Raw genomic sequence first — 18,128 nt, forward strand, 5'->3', positions numbered from 1 at the left:
CTGAAATTTCCATAAGGTATGTTAAGGTACTTCTAAAAGCCAGTATATTTCCAGTGGGCAATTTTCATGCAGATGCATTACATTATATTAAGGTCAAAACCAACCACACATATATTCACGAGTGGTCTTTCAAGAAATGAAAAACAAGGAGATATCAAAAATTGTCAAAATATCTAACAACCTCTACTTCATAATTTTAAATATGTCTGTTCACAAATGATGGTGATAAGAATGTTCCTCGGATATTATTTAATTAGTAATTGACAAATGCTAGTATGATTTTACATACAAAATTAGGTGACAAGATTTCTCGGTATTTTACGGACTCTATTAGGAGAATTATTCTTCTGTCTTACTTTTCACTATCTAAGGTTGTTTTCTCCCCAATACTTTAAACAAATAGTATCTTTAAAACCTCATAGTGACTTGAAATTATAAAGTGGAAGTTCAGAAAGCATAGCAATGCAAACATCTTTAGCTTCTATTCCTCCCCAGTAATAACCTTGGAGAACTTTCTTACTAATTTATTTAGGCTCAATTAAAGTTTGTTTCTTTTGCTTTATTTTATTTTGTTTTACTAAGAATGCATTAAAAAATTCTAGCTGTTCCACAAATCTTTCCACAAAAACTCAGCGTTTTATTGGGTATCTCAGCGTTTTATTGGGTATCTCAGCATGTCTGTGAGTAAATCATTTTGTGTGTGTGTGTGCACACATAAACCCACACACACAAATATACATGCTCACACACAATTGTGGAGGCACACATTGCCTCCACAAGTACTAACATTATTTGAAGAATATATGGAATATGTTTTTGTCTTAGGTTTCCTGGTGTGTTCTTTGTGAAGGCAATGTTCTGCCTTCCTACTTTTCCTCTTTTCTATCTTTATTTTATAAAGTTCCTGAAGCCAACTACACTGTAGAAAAAAGACCTATGTTAAAAATCAAGAATTTTAAATCCAACTAAATTTATTCAATACTTTCTAAGTCATGGATACATATTTGTTCATACTCCCATTAAGATATCTTTGAAATTTAGTTCCTGGTAAACCTGGATGTCAGTCTTATTTTTTTTTTCCAAGATGAAAATTCTGCCTATTCTGCTTCAGTGATGAGTTATCTTTTATAACAACTATCCTCCAAACTCAAGTAGAATGAGTAATTCAGTAACCATTTTTCAGTGTAAAACCATTTATGTTATAGTTTAGGTATTGCCAGATTTCAGAGGTTTTTTTTGTTGTTGTTGATGATGATTTTTTTTTTTTTTTTGGTTTTATCATTTAAGTCCCAGGATCATAAAACATTCCCTAAGTTAAAAAAATTTGGAACAAATCTGTACTTTCATAAAACTTCAGCATTTTTTTTCAAATATGAAAACTTCATAAGATAGGGAAAATATATTTGAATTTCATCAATCTTTGTTTGTTGACTCTCGTTCTCAGATCACTGGTATCTAGTACACCACTTCTCACATCTAAGTATGCATGCACACCCATTCATACAGGGTTTTGAATCAACAAACATTAATTACACCTAGAGAATACAAGTAACTATTTAAAATGCCCAAGAAAACTGTACAATTCTCTAAAATGCATTTCAGAATAGCTTTTCTTGGGGGATTTTGATTATAAATAACAACTCAATACAGTAGCACAGGGATTTAGACTCTAATCTAGAAAGAAAATATCTGGAGTGTTTCACTTTTTACAAGGTTGCACAGTGTTGTGTAGGATTCCTTCTAATCTGTGAATAGAGTTCTCTGGTCTTATATTCTAGCCTACACTTTATAGCTACAACCCAGATGTATATTTAGGATTTGCATTTGCAAATAATTAAGACTTTCTCATTTGGACACTGATCCCCAAAATATGCATATTTTTTACTTCACCAGTATCAAATTAAGATTATCACTTTTAATATCTAAAATAATTCAAGCATAAAAATATTAAGTAAACCATTTAAAATAACACGTGGTTACGTTCTTCAATGCCATACATATCCACAACAATTATGAAAATAGAAGATCCCCAGTAATGTTATGATTATTCCATGGTTCTGGAAGGCAGACAAGGTGATATCACCTTGACAGAAGTAGCATTCTATTTTCACGTATGATATGATTTTAACCTTAATGGAACAACAAACACATCACATATTAAATGGAAAATAGATGCTACAACCTTACAACTTCCTGGTGTAAATCAGGACCGCAGAAAAAGCCTTGGAGAAGATGTATGGACGTAGGGGTGAGGGGCTGTATGTATATTTTATTTTAAATTATCCATTGTGAAATCACTTGTTAAGATTCCCCTTTGGGAATCAGTTTCATTCTACCTTTCTGTTAAAGCATAACTGGCATACTAACTATTAAAATGTACACAAATGGAAAAAAAGAAAGGAATGCTGACAATACATATAAGTGGGACATCACATAGGAGTGAAAGCGGGAGGGAAACACTAACCATATTAGGCTTGGATGGGCAACAGCGCACAGGGAAGAAGCCCTTCCACAGCCACATTCGCAGCAACTGAAAAGCAAACAAGAGAGCCCAAGATAAGGACGAGATCCCACTCCCTTAATATAGCATTAAGACACTATGAGTGTAGACAGGTGTCTGCTTTGCTTTTCAAAAGCAAAAATCCCTAAATGCATGCAATTCATTTTTTTCCACAATGCCTTTCACATTAAGAAGCGTTTTATGGAATACAGAGCTGTATTAGTTATTTGTATTTTACTTAAAATGCTTATTCAGTAGGAAATATAATGAGCCGATGCATTTGATTATGCAATTAATATAGACATACAAAAATATGTAAGCCCGTTTAAATATATTTCTCCTCTGATATTCCTGCAAACTTTATATTCAGAAGACATTTTAAATAGCCCTTCAAATCCATGTTTTGCATAGAGCCTACAAATTTCAGAGGGAGAATAATGTCTCACTCATTTGACCCCTGATTTCTTATGCCAGTGAAAATGTCATGCTTACATGACTTCCCCAATCACTTATGGAAAGCTATCAACTTAAATTTACATTTTCAGATTTTAAAAATGCATCTCCAAATAATATTTGCAGAGCTATTGCTATGTAAAAAACAAAAACAAAAATAAAAAGAAAAAAACAAAACCAAAACAAAACCTAAAACTATATATTAATACATACACTTTCTGCATATTGCAACACTCAAGATTATTTTAAATTTTCAATATTCATAACAAAAGATTCAGAAAATACCAAGTAAATTGTCTAATACAATTCACTTTATTGCTGAAAACCACATAAACTGATGGCAGGATACAACACAAATTATTTAGTGTTTCAATGCATTCACTTTTCAGTATATTTTATAAATAACATTTATAGTTATTTCGAGAGAACTGTGGAATGAACTCAGTAATGGTACCATATACCAGTTGGCTTAGGCTTTTGTCTAAAATATGTCTATTTTGAACTTTAATTACTTGACATGTATTTACTCTATTTCATATAAAATAAGAAAAAAAAATATATAAACATCCAATAAATTCAGAAATGCTAATGAAGGTAGACCAGTATTTCCAAAACAAATTTCAATGGATCTTTTTCAAAGTAAAAGTAGGCAATGTTCCACATATTTTTTTTTGGAGCATTAATGATGTTTTAATATTAGTGCTACTAAGTGAGAATTTGGCTGACACTAAAATGGAATCTAGTAAACAAAAATGTCTACTATGACATTTATTTCCAGTCTGACTATTTACTATATTTTAAAGAATATGCCAAATAATTATTTTCACTATAGAGATATCAAAAGTCAAAGTTACAGTATATCAAATTGTTAAAATACTTAAAGAGTAGGCAAAGTATGTAACGTATTTTGGCAAATTTTGACATATACTTTTATAATTACATTATTTCATTAATGTCTTAAATAATTACTGGTACATATGTTAACTTTCCCACTTTTTCTGTTTGTATCACTTAGATTACAGGTCAACACCCTATCCTACCACTTATTTTTGTAACTACAGTGTCATTGGAACACAGCCACGCTCAGTATACTTCCTTACAACTTCATTAGTGGTCTTATGGGATAGTTGAATAAGAATGCAGGTGAATGAGAATGCAGGGGCTGCAAAACCTAAAACTTTTCCTATGTGGCCCTTTAAAGAAAGTTCACCTTCACTTTTCTTAGACTGTTAGTTTCTGGAGATAAGGATGATTGTTTTTTCTTCTTCACAGTTTAAACATAATAAATGACAACCTGTAAGTAGTGTTTTTCTATAATTGGTATTAACTAATGACAGAATTATATCAACTTACATTTATCTCAATTTACTAATATAAAAAGTTTGCATATATGTGTTAATTTCAAACAGTGCAGTTCCAACTCAATAATAGATTGTTGACAAATGTCCCTGATTGATTTTTAGTGACAAAGATACTACCGTCTCCTATAAAGTACATATTTTATAGATGAGTGTGCCCAGTTTGTAAACTCATGTAGAATTACACTTAAGAAGGCACTAACTGTACACTGTGATTGGCCATTGCCTAATAGGATCTGTTCTAAGACTCAGAAAACACACTAATGATTCTGAAAATAATATTTTATTCAGTCCTCTTAATTTGAAAACTCACAGTAAGAATTTTGTCTTAAGAATTAGTTACACACACACACACAAATTCACTATAATATCAAATCCAAATTTTAGTCCTGAAGAATTAAAATTACCTTACCTATTATTAGAATTCTAATTCATAGTTTTAGTAATCAAAAATCCAAAATCGTGCAAAACCATACACACTTGTACTTTCTATCTTTCCTGAGTCATTGTTTCAGATTTTGTACTAATACTTTATTTGACTTGTTTTAAGACGGCATAAATAAATTACTTTGGGTAACTTAGTTACCTCTCTGTGTTTCAGTTGACAGATATAAAATAAGGATCCCATTTCATAAGTTTTGTGAAAATAAAGTGAGAAAGCATATATATTCAGTTAGGTCAGTATCTGGCACATCATATGATTTGGGAGAAAAGTGGTAGCTAGTACCCTTAGTAATATTATAACTAAAGTGATAGAATAGAGTCTCATTATCCAGAGGAATTGGTATTTTCATGATCCATATAATATTACCATACTAAGCATTTCCATTTATAACATAACTAAATAACTAATAATATTTGGGCCAATTCATATAAATACTAAATTGCCAATGTAGTTTTTTAAAAATTCATTTCTATAAAATACATTTTCTAAGGATTTAGTGATTAGAGCATATTGTGCGTTAATGTTATTAAGAAAATTAAAACTGAAGTTCCTTTTCTATAAATAGCTGAAGTGGGATTGTAATCCTCTAAATAACTTTTAAAATAACCTCAGCACCTTGGCACCAGATGTTATAAAAAACATGTTCTTTCCTTAATCAATAAATACTTGCAGAAAATGCTTACAAGCCTCAGAGATAATTTAGAAATAGAAACCAAAATGTGCTAAATATAGCAGCCAATCTAATGTATGTCAGCCATGGTTCGACACAGGGTATATCTGCATCTCTATCAATTTTTAGCACCTGGAAGTTTGTAAGTAACTGCATGGAGTTATAACAAGGTCCTTATTATTCAAGTTTAAAATAGTTTAGCCCTTGTAGGCTTATAAACAAAAATTTGTTTTAAGGCTTTTTCTATTTGTCCTTAGGAAGATTAAAATATGGTAACAGAAGCTTTCCAGGTCTAAAGAAGATTGAAATGAAATTATTTTCATCAGGCCTTACATTACAGAGTTGATCAATATGTGTGCGAAGTGTATCAATGTAAGTAAGATAACCTCCTCCTACCGAAGCAAGCTGATTCTAACTCTAGGGAAGAAATTCTCAAAGATATTAGATCAGAGAAGCAAAACTGTGGGCTGTGGATAAATGGTGACTGAACAATAGTTCTTAAACAAGAGATTATACTCAAACAAGTGGTTAAGAAAAACACAAAGATCCTAACAAATAAATGAGAGAGAAACAGGAAGAGTAATTTCACAAAAGAAGTACTTTTCTAGATAGAAAATATTTTCAGTGTGAAAAAAAGGAATTAATTGGAAAGGCTTCATTAATTTGCCCATTTAAAATAAAACAAAAACAACATAATGATGGTCCTCAGTGCTGAAGAAGAGTGGAGCTTGTGGCAGGCCACATTCAAAAGTGGTACCCATCCTTTAGAAAACAATGTTCCACTACCTATCAAAGAGTGATGAAAATGTCCTCTCCTTTGGACACCATTGTGTAGCAAAACAGTTAAGATCCTGGGGTTTGAGGTCAAACTAGGAGCAGTCCTGGATGTATACATTACTAAATGCACAGTTTGGGTAAACAAATCACTGATAAATAAGATAATAATATAGATAATAATAGCAACTATACCACATAGGAATGCTTGGAAGAATGAATGTAATAACATGTGTAAAGCTCTCTGCAGTGTCGTGGGCACACAGTGAGCACTTTAAAACTTTTTTAACTGATGCTATAGTAACCTGGTCTTAGGGAAAAGAATGAGATACAGATAATATGCCTGAGGCTGGCCATAGATTTTACAGGAAGTAAATAACTAATAAATGTTTTGCAATAAACAAAATATACTATTTGTGGAGGCTATGATGCAGTGAAAATCAATATAATACAAAATAATGTTTCCTTAATTAGGTAAAAATTGTGCAGAGAAATAAAATGATGGCATAAAAGTATATCAAAACTCAAAGAGCTATTATGTTGGAGTGTTACATTAATTCATATTATGGGATAATTTAAATTTTCTCTGATTTCAAGTTGTTTGTGATTATTTAACTTTATCGTCTTCAGAATATTAAACAAAGAAATTAAACAATTACAACTATGATGCATATCACAATATACTGTCACTTATACCTTATCAGTTTTTAAATGTTGACAAGAATTTAAATGTGTACCAAATATTTGTAACAAAAGAAGCTGATAAAATTGTTCAGTGGTATCTAACACTGACAATGTTGTTTCATATATTTCTTAAAATATCTCATATTTTAATACCTTTGCATCTGTGTCTTAATTCATTGCCACTCTTCTAAGATTTAGTACTAATTTCCTGATGAAGCCAAGATAAAACTCTGCAGAAACATTTTTTCAAAAACTGGGAAAGGGATAAGAAAGCATAATGATAACATATGTGGTTCCAAATTTCCCATACTCTTGACACAAAGGTATAAAATTATTCTACCCTACAGAAGAGGAAGTTATGCAAAATAGTTAGAAAGAGCTTTTTATTTTTCAAGTGCTATTTGAGTAACTCTAAGGGGAATGCCATATATACAGCACATGTTGGGATTTATATATGCCACCCAATCACTATTCCCAAGCCGTAGTCTAGACAAACTGGAACAGCATAGAGTTATATGCAGTAATTTTTAAAATCTTTTCTGGTTCTCTGCTTCCTTCTCACTATAGAACTTCTTACCCCTCACTGATGATTGCAGGTATCTCCCTATTACCCCCTAGGGCTCTTTACCAAAAATTATACCATCTGAGCAATAGTCCCTGGTAGATGGATTTTGAAACATCAGTGGATCTCTTAGTGATACCCAATCAAGTTCCAAGCCTAGCACTCTCCTATCTTGGTGTAAAATAATTAGAAATGCATACATATACATATTGGTCTCTGGCCCATTTCCTGATACCCAGCTCTGAAAACCCTTGTTAACAGGGGTGCTAAGAGAATCGTTTGTTCTAACACTTAATCTTTGACCCTAGTTGATGACACAAAGCTTCTAAATCTCTTGTATTCACCTGTTTGACAGGAGTATCTCTTGTTCTAACAAGGTAACTCTTGATGGACTCCTGGATGGAGACTGGTCACCAGAAAGACCAAGTTCTGATTAAAAGCTTGGAATTTTCAAACTCACCCACCATTTTCCAGACAAGAGAGAGGGGATGGAAATGGAGTTTCTGATCAATTATACTTACATGATGAAACCTCCATAAAAATCCCGAAAAAAGGAATTCAGAGAGTTTCTGGGTTGGTAAACACATTCGTGTACCAGGAGGGTGGTGCACCCTAACTGCAAGGAACAGAAAGCTCCAGCACAAGGGAGCCTTACAGACTGTGCCTTCTATATCTCTTCTTCTAGTTATTCATCGGTATCCTTTATCATATCCTTTATTATATAATAAGTTGGTAAACATAAGTATGCGTTTCTCAGATTTCTAATGAGACGTACTAGCAAATGACTGAATTCAAGATAGGGCCAAGGGGCGGCCGGATGGCTCAGTTGGTTAGAATGTGAGCTCTGAACAGCAGAGTTGCCAGTTCAATTCCCACATGGGCCGGTGAGCTGCACCCTTCACAACTAGATTGAAGACAATGACTGCTGGAGGGGCAGCCTGATGGCTCAGTTGGTTAGAGCGCGAGCTCTTAACAAGGTTGCTAGTTCAATTCCCACATGTGATAGTGGGCTGCACCCCCTGCAACTACGATTGAAAATGATGACTGGACTTGGAGCTGAGCTGTGCCCTCCACAACTAGATTGAAGGACAATGACTAGGAGCTGATGGGCCCTGGAGAAACATGCTGTTCTCAATATGCCCCAATTAAAAAAAAATGGGGGGATCTTAAAGGCAATTCCAATTTGTAGTGTGAAAAATAATATAAAGAGAGCTACTTCAAAATGGATGTGGAGCTGCCATCCCCAGGGAACTGCCTTGACATCTTCTGCCTCAAATCTTTAGAAGGTTAAAACTTGGCAAAATTAGATTTGGACTGGCCTTAAAGCATCAGTATACTCCAAATAACTGCAATGATAAAGAGAGACAGACATTATGACTACGAGACTGAAAGACGTTCTTTATAATCAGCATCACTAGGTTAACATGTCTGCAACAAATAGCCACTCCTTCCTTCTATTCATGTAATTGGTCCCCTTCCCTTTCTCATGAATACCTCTTGCCTTCACCGCCTAATGGCAACACCATTTCGGTTTCTGCCTGAATCAGTGCTTTCCACATAATTATTCTTTTGGATCTCAAATAAATGCTTGTTGCTCTCACTTTGGCCTTTCATTTTAAGGTTAACAGTAGTCATGCGGGACAGAAGTTGTGGGATTGGTATCTGAAGTGGGGAGCAGTCTTGTGGGACTGAGCCCTTAACTTGTGGCACTAATCCCACTTAGCTTCTAAATTCAGTTGAATTGCAGGACACACACCTGATGTTATAGAGAAGTGTTTCTTGTTAAAAAACAAAATATAGAAAAACCCACACACCTGGTATCAGAAGTACATGAGTATGGTAGTAGTGTGAAAGTAAAGTAGAAACACACAGGAAGAGTGTGTCCTTCCAACACATTTGCATTTTCCTTGTAGTGCCTGTTTCAAGCCTGCAATGTCCTATTATAATATTCATCTTAGAGCTACGAAATCTGGGACCTCAGTGAGAGGCACTGATAGCAAATTATGAAGGTAAGATGTGGACAGCAGTTACTGCCTCATACTACACTGGAAGCACATTTTTTCTTCCATATCTCCCAGTTCTCCCTCAGCTTCATCTCCCTCTCCCCTGTTGAAAATTAAAGACATTTTCACGGAGAGTCCTGGCATGGACATTTTTTTCTTCCTTTGCTAATAGTTTGTTACCAGGTTAAGGAAAGGAAAAAAAGAAAAAAAAAAAGAAAAGAAAAAAAAGAAAAGAAAAACTGACAAATTCACAATCAATTATATACAACATTTAAAATCTTTGATGTAAGTCTAGCCCCTACTGTAGCAAAATCTACCAAATTTTGATTGAAAGTATTAAAAGATGGATGCTAGAAAAATACTCAATAACCCAAATTCTACTGGTATTCAGATGCATGTATAAAACAGAGATCAGATAATATAAGAGACCGAGTTAAATCTTAAATAAATGATACACATTTCAAGGATTTCTAAAAAAAAAAGAATACCCAAAACTCTACAAATCTAAGTGTTCCATGTGCAACTATCCCTTTGTCTTGAAGGACAAAGTCACAAAAACAAACAGAAAACCAATTCACTTTAACCTTGGAATCAGGAACTCTCTTTATTTCTTTCTCTTAAGACAACTATGAGAATTTAGGGATTGGGAACTAAAAGAAAGCAAAGAAAGAACTTGAGGTGAATTATCTTTAGACTATACTTCAATTGGTTTATATCCCAAGCTATACTTTATCGCTGATTCATTGTATTTCTTTTGATAATTTTAACGAGCCAGAGACTGTTATAAAAGAGGCTCTTCTTCCATGAATGCCACAGGTAGGGCATTGATACAAGCTGCAGATATTGTTGAATGTGTTAGATTCAGTTTGCTTATTCTAACATATATTTGGGGACCCAAAGTAAATTTCACCAACTATTAAACATCTTTTGTAAAACGTTTTTGCTGCAGTAGTAGACATAATCATTCTCATTATTATCAAATGTTTACTGAGAATCTATGTGCTAAGCTTTAAGAATAAGAAATTATATAGAAACAGCTTTCTACTCACATTATACAATGATTTTACACCTGGCTACAGATTAGAGTCAATAGGGAGGTTAAAACAAACTAACAAACAAACAAACAACAACAACAAAACAAGGCCCATGCCTCACTCACCTCAGAACAAGTGACTCAAAACATCTTGGTTGTGGGACTCAGGCATCATTATTTTTCAAATGCTGTTAGTTGATTCTAACTGTCCTCCAGGTTGAGAAACACTGATCCAACAGGTACTCAATAAATACTTGTTGTAGTGAATAATGTGTCTTTTAATAGTCTTAGGGGAATTTACTTAATGAATAAAAGGTACAGGTTTGTAATTAGCATATTAATAGTCTGCATGTTAATAAAACACTTCTGAAATGCCTGGAGGTGCTTAAAAACAATTTGTTCTCTGGTAAGTACTATAAAAAATTTTCCTACAATTTGTTTACAATGTTAATTTATATTATTTACAAATGAAGACTGGTTAAATAACTGTAAATTTCATCTAAATCTCTATCTTTTTAAACCTCAAGGATTTTTTTTGTTGCTGTTGTTGTTGTTTCCTTTTTTTTTTTTTTTTTTTGGTTTCTAACATTTATCTTTACAGGTTTCTTTTAATTACAAGTTTAATGTTTAATGGCAGATATTTTTGTACTTTTATATGTCAATATTAGCTATTTGGATTATCAGAGAGTCATAATATCTCAAACAAAATGACAAAATTGTAAAATTATCTTAATTCAGCATTCCCATTTTGCCTTTCTGAGCTATTGAACAGAGATGTACATAAAATTATGTGAAAGCAAAACTTAGTTTTGCCACAGGTATCAGGAGAGCCTTTAAGAAGTAGTGAATTTTTGATGCAAAAGGTTTTCTCTTTGAACTGCTACTGAGCTAGAGTAAACCATATATATTTCATGATATATATGTATATTATATATGTATGTATGTATATATATATGTATATATATTTATACACATATATATATTATATTTGCATATGACAAAGCATGCTATTAATGAAGCAGGAAGGCTAGGGAGTGTCACAGGCACAGTCTGTGGTAGGTCTTGTAGAGAAGCCTAAGGAGTCACAGTAAATTGGACATGTCATGCGCCTTCACGCCTACATGAGTTCCTCCTCACACACTGTCAGCCAACTTGTAAAATTTCTTTTCATCCTCCAGGTCTGGCTTACGTTTACCATTTCTGCAACAATATTCCTGTACTCACTAATGCAAAGATAATCATATCCTCTATTCTATTCTTGCACAAATTTGTTGAAAATACAATATTAATTGTGGTAGCACTAAAATTATCTGGTTGCATGACTGTCTCACTATTAGACTGTCCACACTATAAAAGCAAGAAGCATATTAAAGAATCAAATCCCATCAAAAATCGAACTCTACAGGTCACCAAGATCAGAAAACTCTATTTCAGTGAGCCTGTAAAAAAAGAGAGTTTACATGATCCATCAAATATTTTAGCAAAAAGCAGCTCCTGTATTGTATTAGGTTGGTGCGAAAGCAATTGTGTTTTAAAAGGCTGAAAATTGCAAAAACTGCAATTACTTTTGTACTAACCTAATATTTTGAAAAGGAAAATTAAGATTGTTTCAACTTTACACATATTATTTAAACTTTTATTATTTACATTTAAATAACTGAATGTCAGTATTATATTAGTATAAACAAATGTGTTTACATATATATGTACATATTTATTTATACATTACCTATATATAAATATATGTAAATAAATGTAAGCTGTAATTTAGATATGGTTGATAAAACATTAATGCCTTTTTACTATATTTGGTCTACATACTCCTATTAAGTATAGATGATATTTTGATTTAACGCATTTTGCAAACTCAATTTTCTCAAGTAGCAAGTAAGAAATAGGACATTGTAGGTAGGACAGACTGAAAACATTACATTGATACCTCACTTCAAAACTGGCAAACAGGCAAATAAAAGGAAAAGTTGAGTATTAAGAACTATTGAAAATGCAGAAGTTTTTTTCTGCCTATCTCAATCTCACTTCCCTCTCTACAATGGTTTTCTTCCTTCTCTGGCATTATAATGACATTGTAGTTTGTTATTTGATAAGTCAGAATCCTTGTTAAACAATTTCTGTCCTCTAACTTCAAAATTACTCTGTCTCTTTCATACATCAATAAAATTCAAGGTGATGCTGATTTGAAATATTCACATGATCAGTTAATAAAAGGAATACACAGTATATTTATGGCTGCATTCCCTAAAGTATTTTCTCCTCTTTTTAATTAAAAAAATAAATACTGAACACTAAGTTTATAAAAAGACTAGTATTACTATTTAGTGAAATGTATGAAATGAGAGAATGAATATGCAAATGGACAATGGTCAGACTAAATATAAAAACAGATTCTGACCCCAGATCTGCCGCAACCAGTCCAGGAAGTCAAACCACAACCTCTGCAGCAATTGACTCAAATGGTCAGGACTTTACCAATATGTGCTACTAGTTTCCCTGATTTTTGACTTCATTTCCAAATAAGAACCAACTAGAGGAAGCCAGATATGCTCCCTTAACCAGCCACATAGGATGCCACACTTCTAGTTAGCCTACCTCCAGCTATCCCATGCCAATAATCACCAATCCAGGTATGCCTGAAGACGTCCCCTTGTTTTCACACTCCACTGCCTGCCTTTAGGTCTCTGCCAAATGCAAGTGATGGTGACTGATTACTTTGCTCTAGCAAGCTCTTAATAAATAATATTTGCTTATTCGCATTTGCATGCTTTTGGTTAATTTCCACAGAAAGATAATCTATACCAGTTCAATAAGGAGAAATTACAGAGATTCTTCTTTGCAATCAACCACCATCAACCACTATTCTTCTGGCGCTACAATAGTGTTAATGTACAAAGTACTGGATTATGTGTTTCTCTTACAGAATGGCACCTTCACTGAGCAAACCTAAATGACCTCCATTTCTAGAAGCCTAAAGTTACTATCATCTCTTTCCACTAAACATTTCCCTCCCAGTCATTTCACAGACTACATAGGTCTATCTGTAAAGCCTCTTTGGGAGGAGCGCGTGGCTGTCATGACTAACCAGTCTGTGCTTAGCTATTTTAGGTTTGAATTTATTGTGAGAGATTTACAGAGGAAAAAGTAAGGGCAGGTAAAGTTGAAAACAAACCGATGCTAATTTTGCCAGCTAAAAAAAAAAAATATTTTGAGCACATTTTCGATAGCAGGCTTTGTTTTGAAAACTCATTTGTCTTAATGAAAAAATAACATTAAAAATATAAGTGGGTCAAAGAAAAAAAAAAAAAAAGGAGGACATTAGTCCCAGAAATAAGCCAAATATTTAAGTTCTGATTTATTGAGTTCCCTCCATTATGGCTGTTGAATATTTTACTAAAGTTGAATCACATCTATTAGCATTATAGTTACAACGTAGAAAAAACCAGAAGGACTAATGTGTCAATTTAATTACTTCAGTCTCAAAAAATTAAAGTAATTGTGGAAGTATACACGAGGAAAGTGTATATTTTGTGATAAAATATCATTGAGAATTGAATTAATTATGAGAATAATTTAAAAGACAGCTAAATGTTCATTTTCCTATCAAACTATTCCAAATTCCACATCAGTACATTTTGCTTTCTATTAGTATTGGTCAGTAGAAATTTATGATATTTATGATAGTTGTCGTAAGTGTTTAAAATTAAATATAACAATATTAAATGTTAACTATTTCAATACATTATACACATATAGAACATAACACTTGCAAATTATGATTAAATTGCTTTATATAAAAGGTGTACAAATGGTATAAATGTATGTATGTAAGTGTATAATGATGTATAAATGTGTAAGTACAAAAACACTTAGTATAAAATATTTGTAATTGTGACTATATTTGATTCCCCAATAGGAATTCACCTGACCAAACATTAAAAACAAGTTTTAAATTATATTTAAACAAATATGATCTTGGTTGAATTGGATTAGAAGAATAGATTTGAGAGCCCAGAGGCAGTATAGATAAAATAATATCTATATGGACACTATTTAGTGTGCTAAAGGTGGACACCAATAACAATTTTAGGAGAGGGTGATAAACAGACTTATGTAACTGTAGAAAATATCAGTTTAGATCCCCAAACCACATATAATTAACATTTTTTCTATTCCATGTGAAATATATGTTATTTAAAGCAAACAAATCTTGCCACTTCTAATGATATATCTTTACTATATGAAGAGCTTAGATGTCACTAGCCTAAATAGATAAAAAGTATGTACAGATACCTTATAAAACAGGTAACAAAATAGTTAATAACTATACTTATTGTATACATATTAATGAAACTATTAAATCTCAAGAATAACAAGACTGCTACTGAAACTATGGAACTATTTTTTCTCTATTAAAATAAGCAGAGACTGACTATTTTCTGAACTAACAATTTCATGCTCTATTGTGGGGAATGGTAATTGGTACAATGGTTTAGGAGGGCCATTGGTCAATATGTATCAACAGTCTAAAATATTCATATTCATTGACTTTTACTTCGAATTATACAAATGTGTTCTAAGGACATTCAAGATAGAAAAACCTCTCTCCCAAAACAATAGCAACAAAAGAAAAAAAACCCAAACAATGCAAAAGGAAAATGCATAGGAAAGATTAAACATAATATCAAGGAGGTATTAAATGTTCGCTTTTAAAACATTTTTAATTACACAGGAAAATTTAACATTACAATGTCAAGTCAAAGAAAAACAGAAAACAAAACTATAAAATATGAACTCAAATATGTATATAAAATATCTAAATAAATGGCAAAATATTAATATGGATTGTCTCTGGTGGATAAATATGATTGATTTTTCTTTCTACATTTTGTTTTATATGTTCTAGATAATTTTTAATCAAAAAATAAGAAATGCATACACATATAAAATAGCAGCTAGTAAGAAATCAGGAAAATCATTCTAACCATGCCAACTGTGTAACATGCAATGTAAAAAAGTAGAGCGAAATGTCTAAGAAAGGGAGGCAGCAAGATGTCTCGGAAATGTCAAAAGATCAGGAAGTTTATCTAAGGAAATGACCATTAATCAAACCTCCAATGATATGCTGGAACATAGCTGAAAGAGTCTAGCATTTTGATTATTTGAGGTCTAAGGAGATACAGTGCAATGAGGGGGCAGATGGAAGCAATACTGATAGTGATTTTCACATTAGGGCGTATGATGTACTAAAACTATCTCCTGATAGCCTTCCAAACTGTGTTATTTAAGACTCCTCTTAGAGTGGGGGTGGAGGGTTTCAAAGGTTGGAGACACAGGAGTAGGATCCAGTCATCCTGACTTTGGGAACCGATAGGAATAAATGGACCAAACTGCACAGGCTCCAGGCAGATATTCGAGATGTACAGAAGAACTTTCCGTTTCAATTTCTTGGGTGAAGATTTAGAAGCCTGGGGCTGGGGCAGAAAGTTATTGTGTGGTAAAATAAATATGTGTATCTACTTGGAATTCAAAGTAGCTGTTTCCCTATGGGGTTGGAGATTGACAGTACACACTAGCATAGTTTGGAATGATTAATTATAAATCTTTAGGACTTCAGGAAAGGATGGATTTATACTGGCCTTCTACATTCCAAATGATTAGAGAGGAGCTGAATCTAACAGACCACTGTATGTACATTTGAAACAGCAGGAATAGGACTAGGTCAGAAAAAAACAGATATAGATACCAAAATAAATCATCAAGAGGCCCTGGTGTATTAGAAAATATGCGAGTCACAGAAACGCAGAATTCTAGTTTATCATATATTTGTCTCATCAAAATTTATATTAAACAATGCTCAATATCACTTATTGCATAAATGTTGAATTCATGTTAATTTGATGATTTAGATTTTACATTGTCTTTGGTTTGATAAGGTAGGAATTATTCATTTAGGTAGCTAAATTTTGTCATAAAAATTTTCAGAGAAGATTAGACCTATAGACTAAAATTTTCCTGATAATTTTAGTGGTGCAAATTAAGAAACTCAGATTAATTGTACAGATTTAATATCTACACTGGCTATAGTTATAATGAACTTGGTATTCTTAAATAAGTAGCATTGTGCTGCTGGCATATATGAAGATCTCACAGACAACTTTAGAGGTAAAGATTTGTAGTAAGATTCCAGTATATCTAGGAATAATCAATATAGAAAATATTTCATTTAATCTTCTATTCCTACATATTTTAAAGTTGTTCAACTCTTTGCTTTGTGATTACATGTTATGATTATCTTTTATATTCTTATGTGTACTGTTTCTCCATATTTTGAAACAGATATTTTTATTAACTAGTGAAAGTATTAAGTAACTACATTAAAGTAATAAACAATCAAAGTTGCATGACATCAATTGAAACAACATAAATTACTGTTTTTTTAATGTTGGCAAGATGTGTACGTCAGCTACAGATAGAATCAATTTAAACCAACGCCTACTGAATTTGCTGCAGGAAAATCAAATGAAATAGTTATAAAAGTGTCAAAGCAACGTTAAGATTTCTCAGTGGCAGAGGCATGGAGAGCTCTTAGAGGTAGAGAAGAGGTGTTTGTAAGATATAAGGGAATATTTTAATATTATGGAATGTTGAGTCTGGAAGGGCACCGAAGAGGAATTATATACTTGGTCTAAGAGCAGTCTAAGAAACTCGACAAAACATAGAGGCTTTCCTTCACTAGTCACCACAAGGAGATCCTAATTTGCGAATGTGATGATATCTTGCCTCTCAGGACAGAAGTGGTGGTCTGCATAGGAAACTGAATAAATAACCTATAATAAACTCCCAAACGTCTTTGTTGCCTTTCAATCTTCCTTGACTCAAGAGAACTCAATAATGACCATCATGAAGATGTGGACCCCAATGCTAGACCACAGAAACAGGAAGAAAAGAAAACAGGTCATTAAAAAGAAATAAACCAATAAAACAGTAATTTAAAGGAAGGCACCCCCAAATAATAATTAATACCTACTGACATTGTTATTTGCAATACTAATGGCTACAAGGTAGTAGAACAATGACTATAGACTATTGAGAGCAAATGCATGCCAAAAATAGTACAGAAAAGTATGTTATTTTTCTGTGAGATTAAAGTCAAAGGAGTAAGAAATAATAAAAAAAAAGCAAGAAGTGAGAGATAGTAAAATAATTTTGGTAAGCAAGGTAATTGGGATATACGTTTTATAGCATTGTAAGTATCACAGCAATTAGGTGTACCTGAAGTCAATCCCTCCACATGGCACATTAAAGAATTTAACTGTTTGAATCTGAGTTGCCAATCCATTAGAAACCTTTGTTTCTTTTCAGGTTTATGCAAGTTTTTTTTTTTGTTCGTTTGTTTGGTTTGTTTTTTTTTTTTTTTTTTAAAGCACAGATCTTGAACAAACGTGACATTTAGCTGGTATTTAAAGTCGTTTGCAAATTTTACCATTCATTTGCTTCATTTCTCAGCAATGAGTATACTAGAAGTGGCTCAAGACACCAACTGATTTTTTGTTGAATAGATGTTCTATCCTTTGGCATACGGCAGAGCTATATGGTTTTCTCTGTAGAGCTGGATATCCAATTCTTGAGAG

At 32.7% G+C, this 18,128-nt stretch overlaps 1 protein-coding gene across 8 annotated transcripts in view; it reads right to left on the bottom strand.

The window, feature by feature from the left end:
* The window catches only part of EPHA5 (EPH receptor A5), a 339,363-nt gene that overhangs the window by 61,367 nt on the left and 259,868 nt on the right, over window positions 1-18,128 (bottom strand). For 6 of the 8 annotated variants that reach the window (XM_033106462.1, XM_033106466.1, XM_033106467.1 and 3 more), the window contains one exon: window positions 2,465-2,530. The exons of the other annotated variants lie outside the window; for them this stretch is intronic. In XM_033106462.1, the coding sequence (XP_032962353.1) occupies window positions 2,465-2,530 (66 nt within the window). The remainder of the gene's footprint in view (window positions 1-2,464; window positions 2,531-18,128) is intronic. 8 annotated transcript variants of the gene reach the window in all.

The sequence above is a fragment of the Rhinolophus ferrumequinum genome, chromosome 5, assembly GCF_004115265.2.
Source record: "Rhinolophus ferrumequinum isolate MPI-CBG mRhiFer1 chromosome 5, mRhiFer1_v1.p, whole genome shotgun sequence".
NCBI lineage: Eukaryota > Metazoa > Chordata > Mammalia > Chiroptera > Rhinolophidae > Rhinolophus > Rhinolophus ferrumequinum.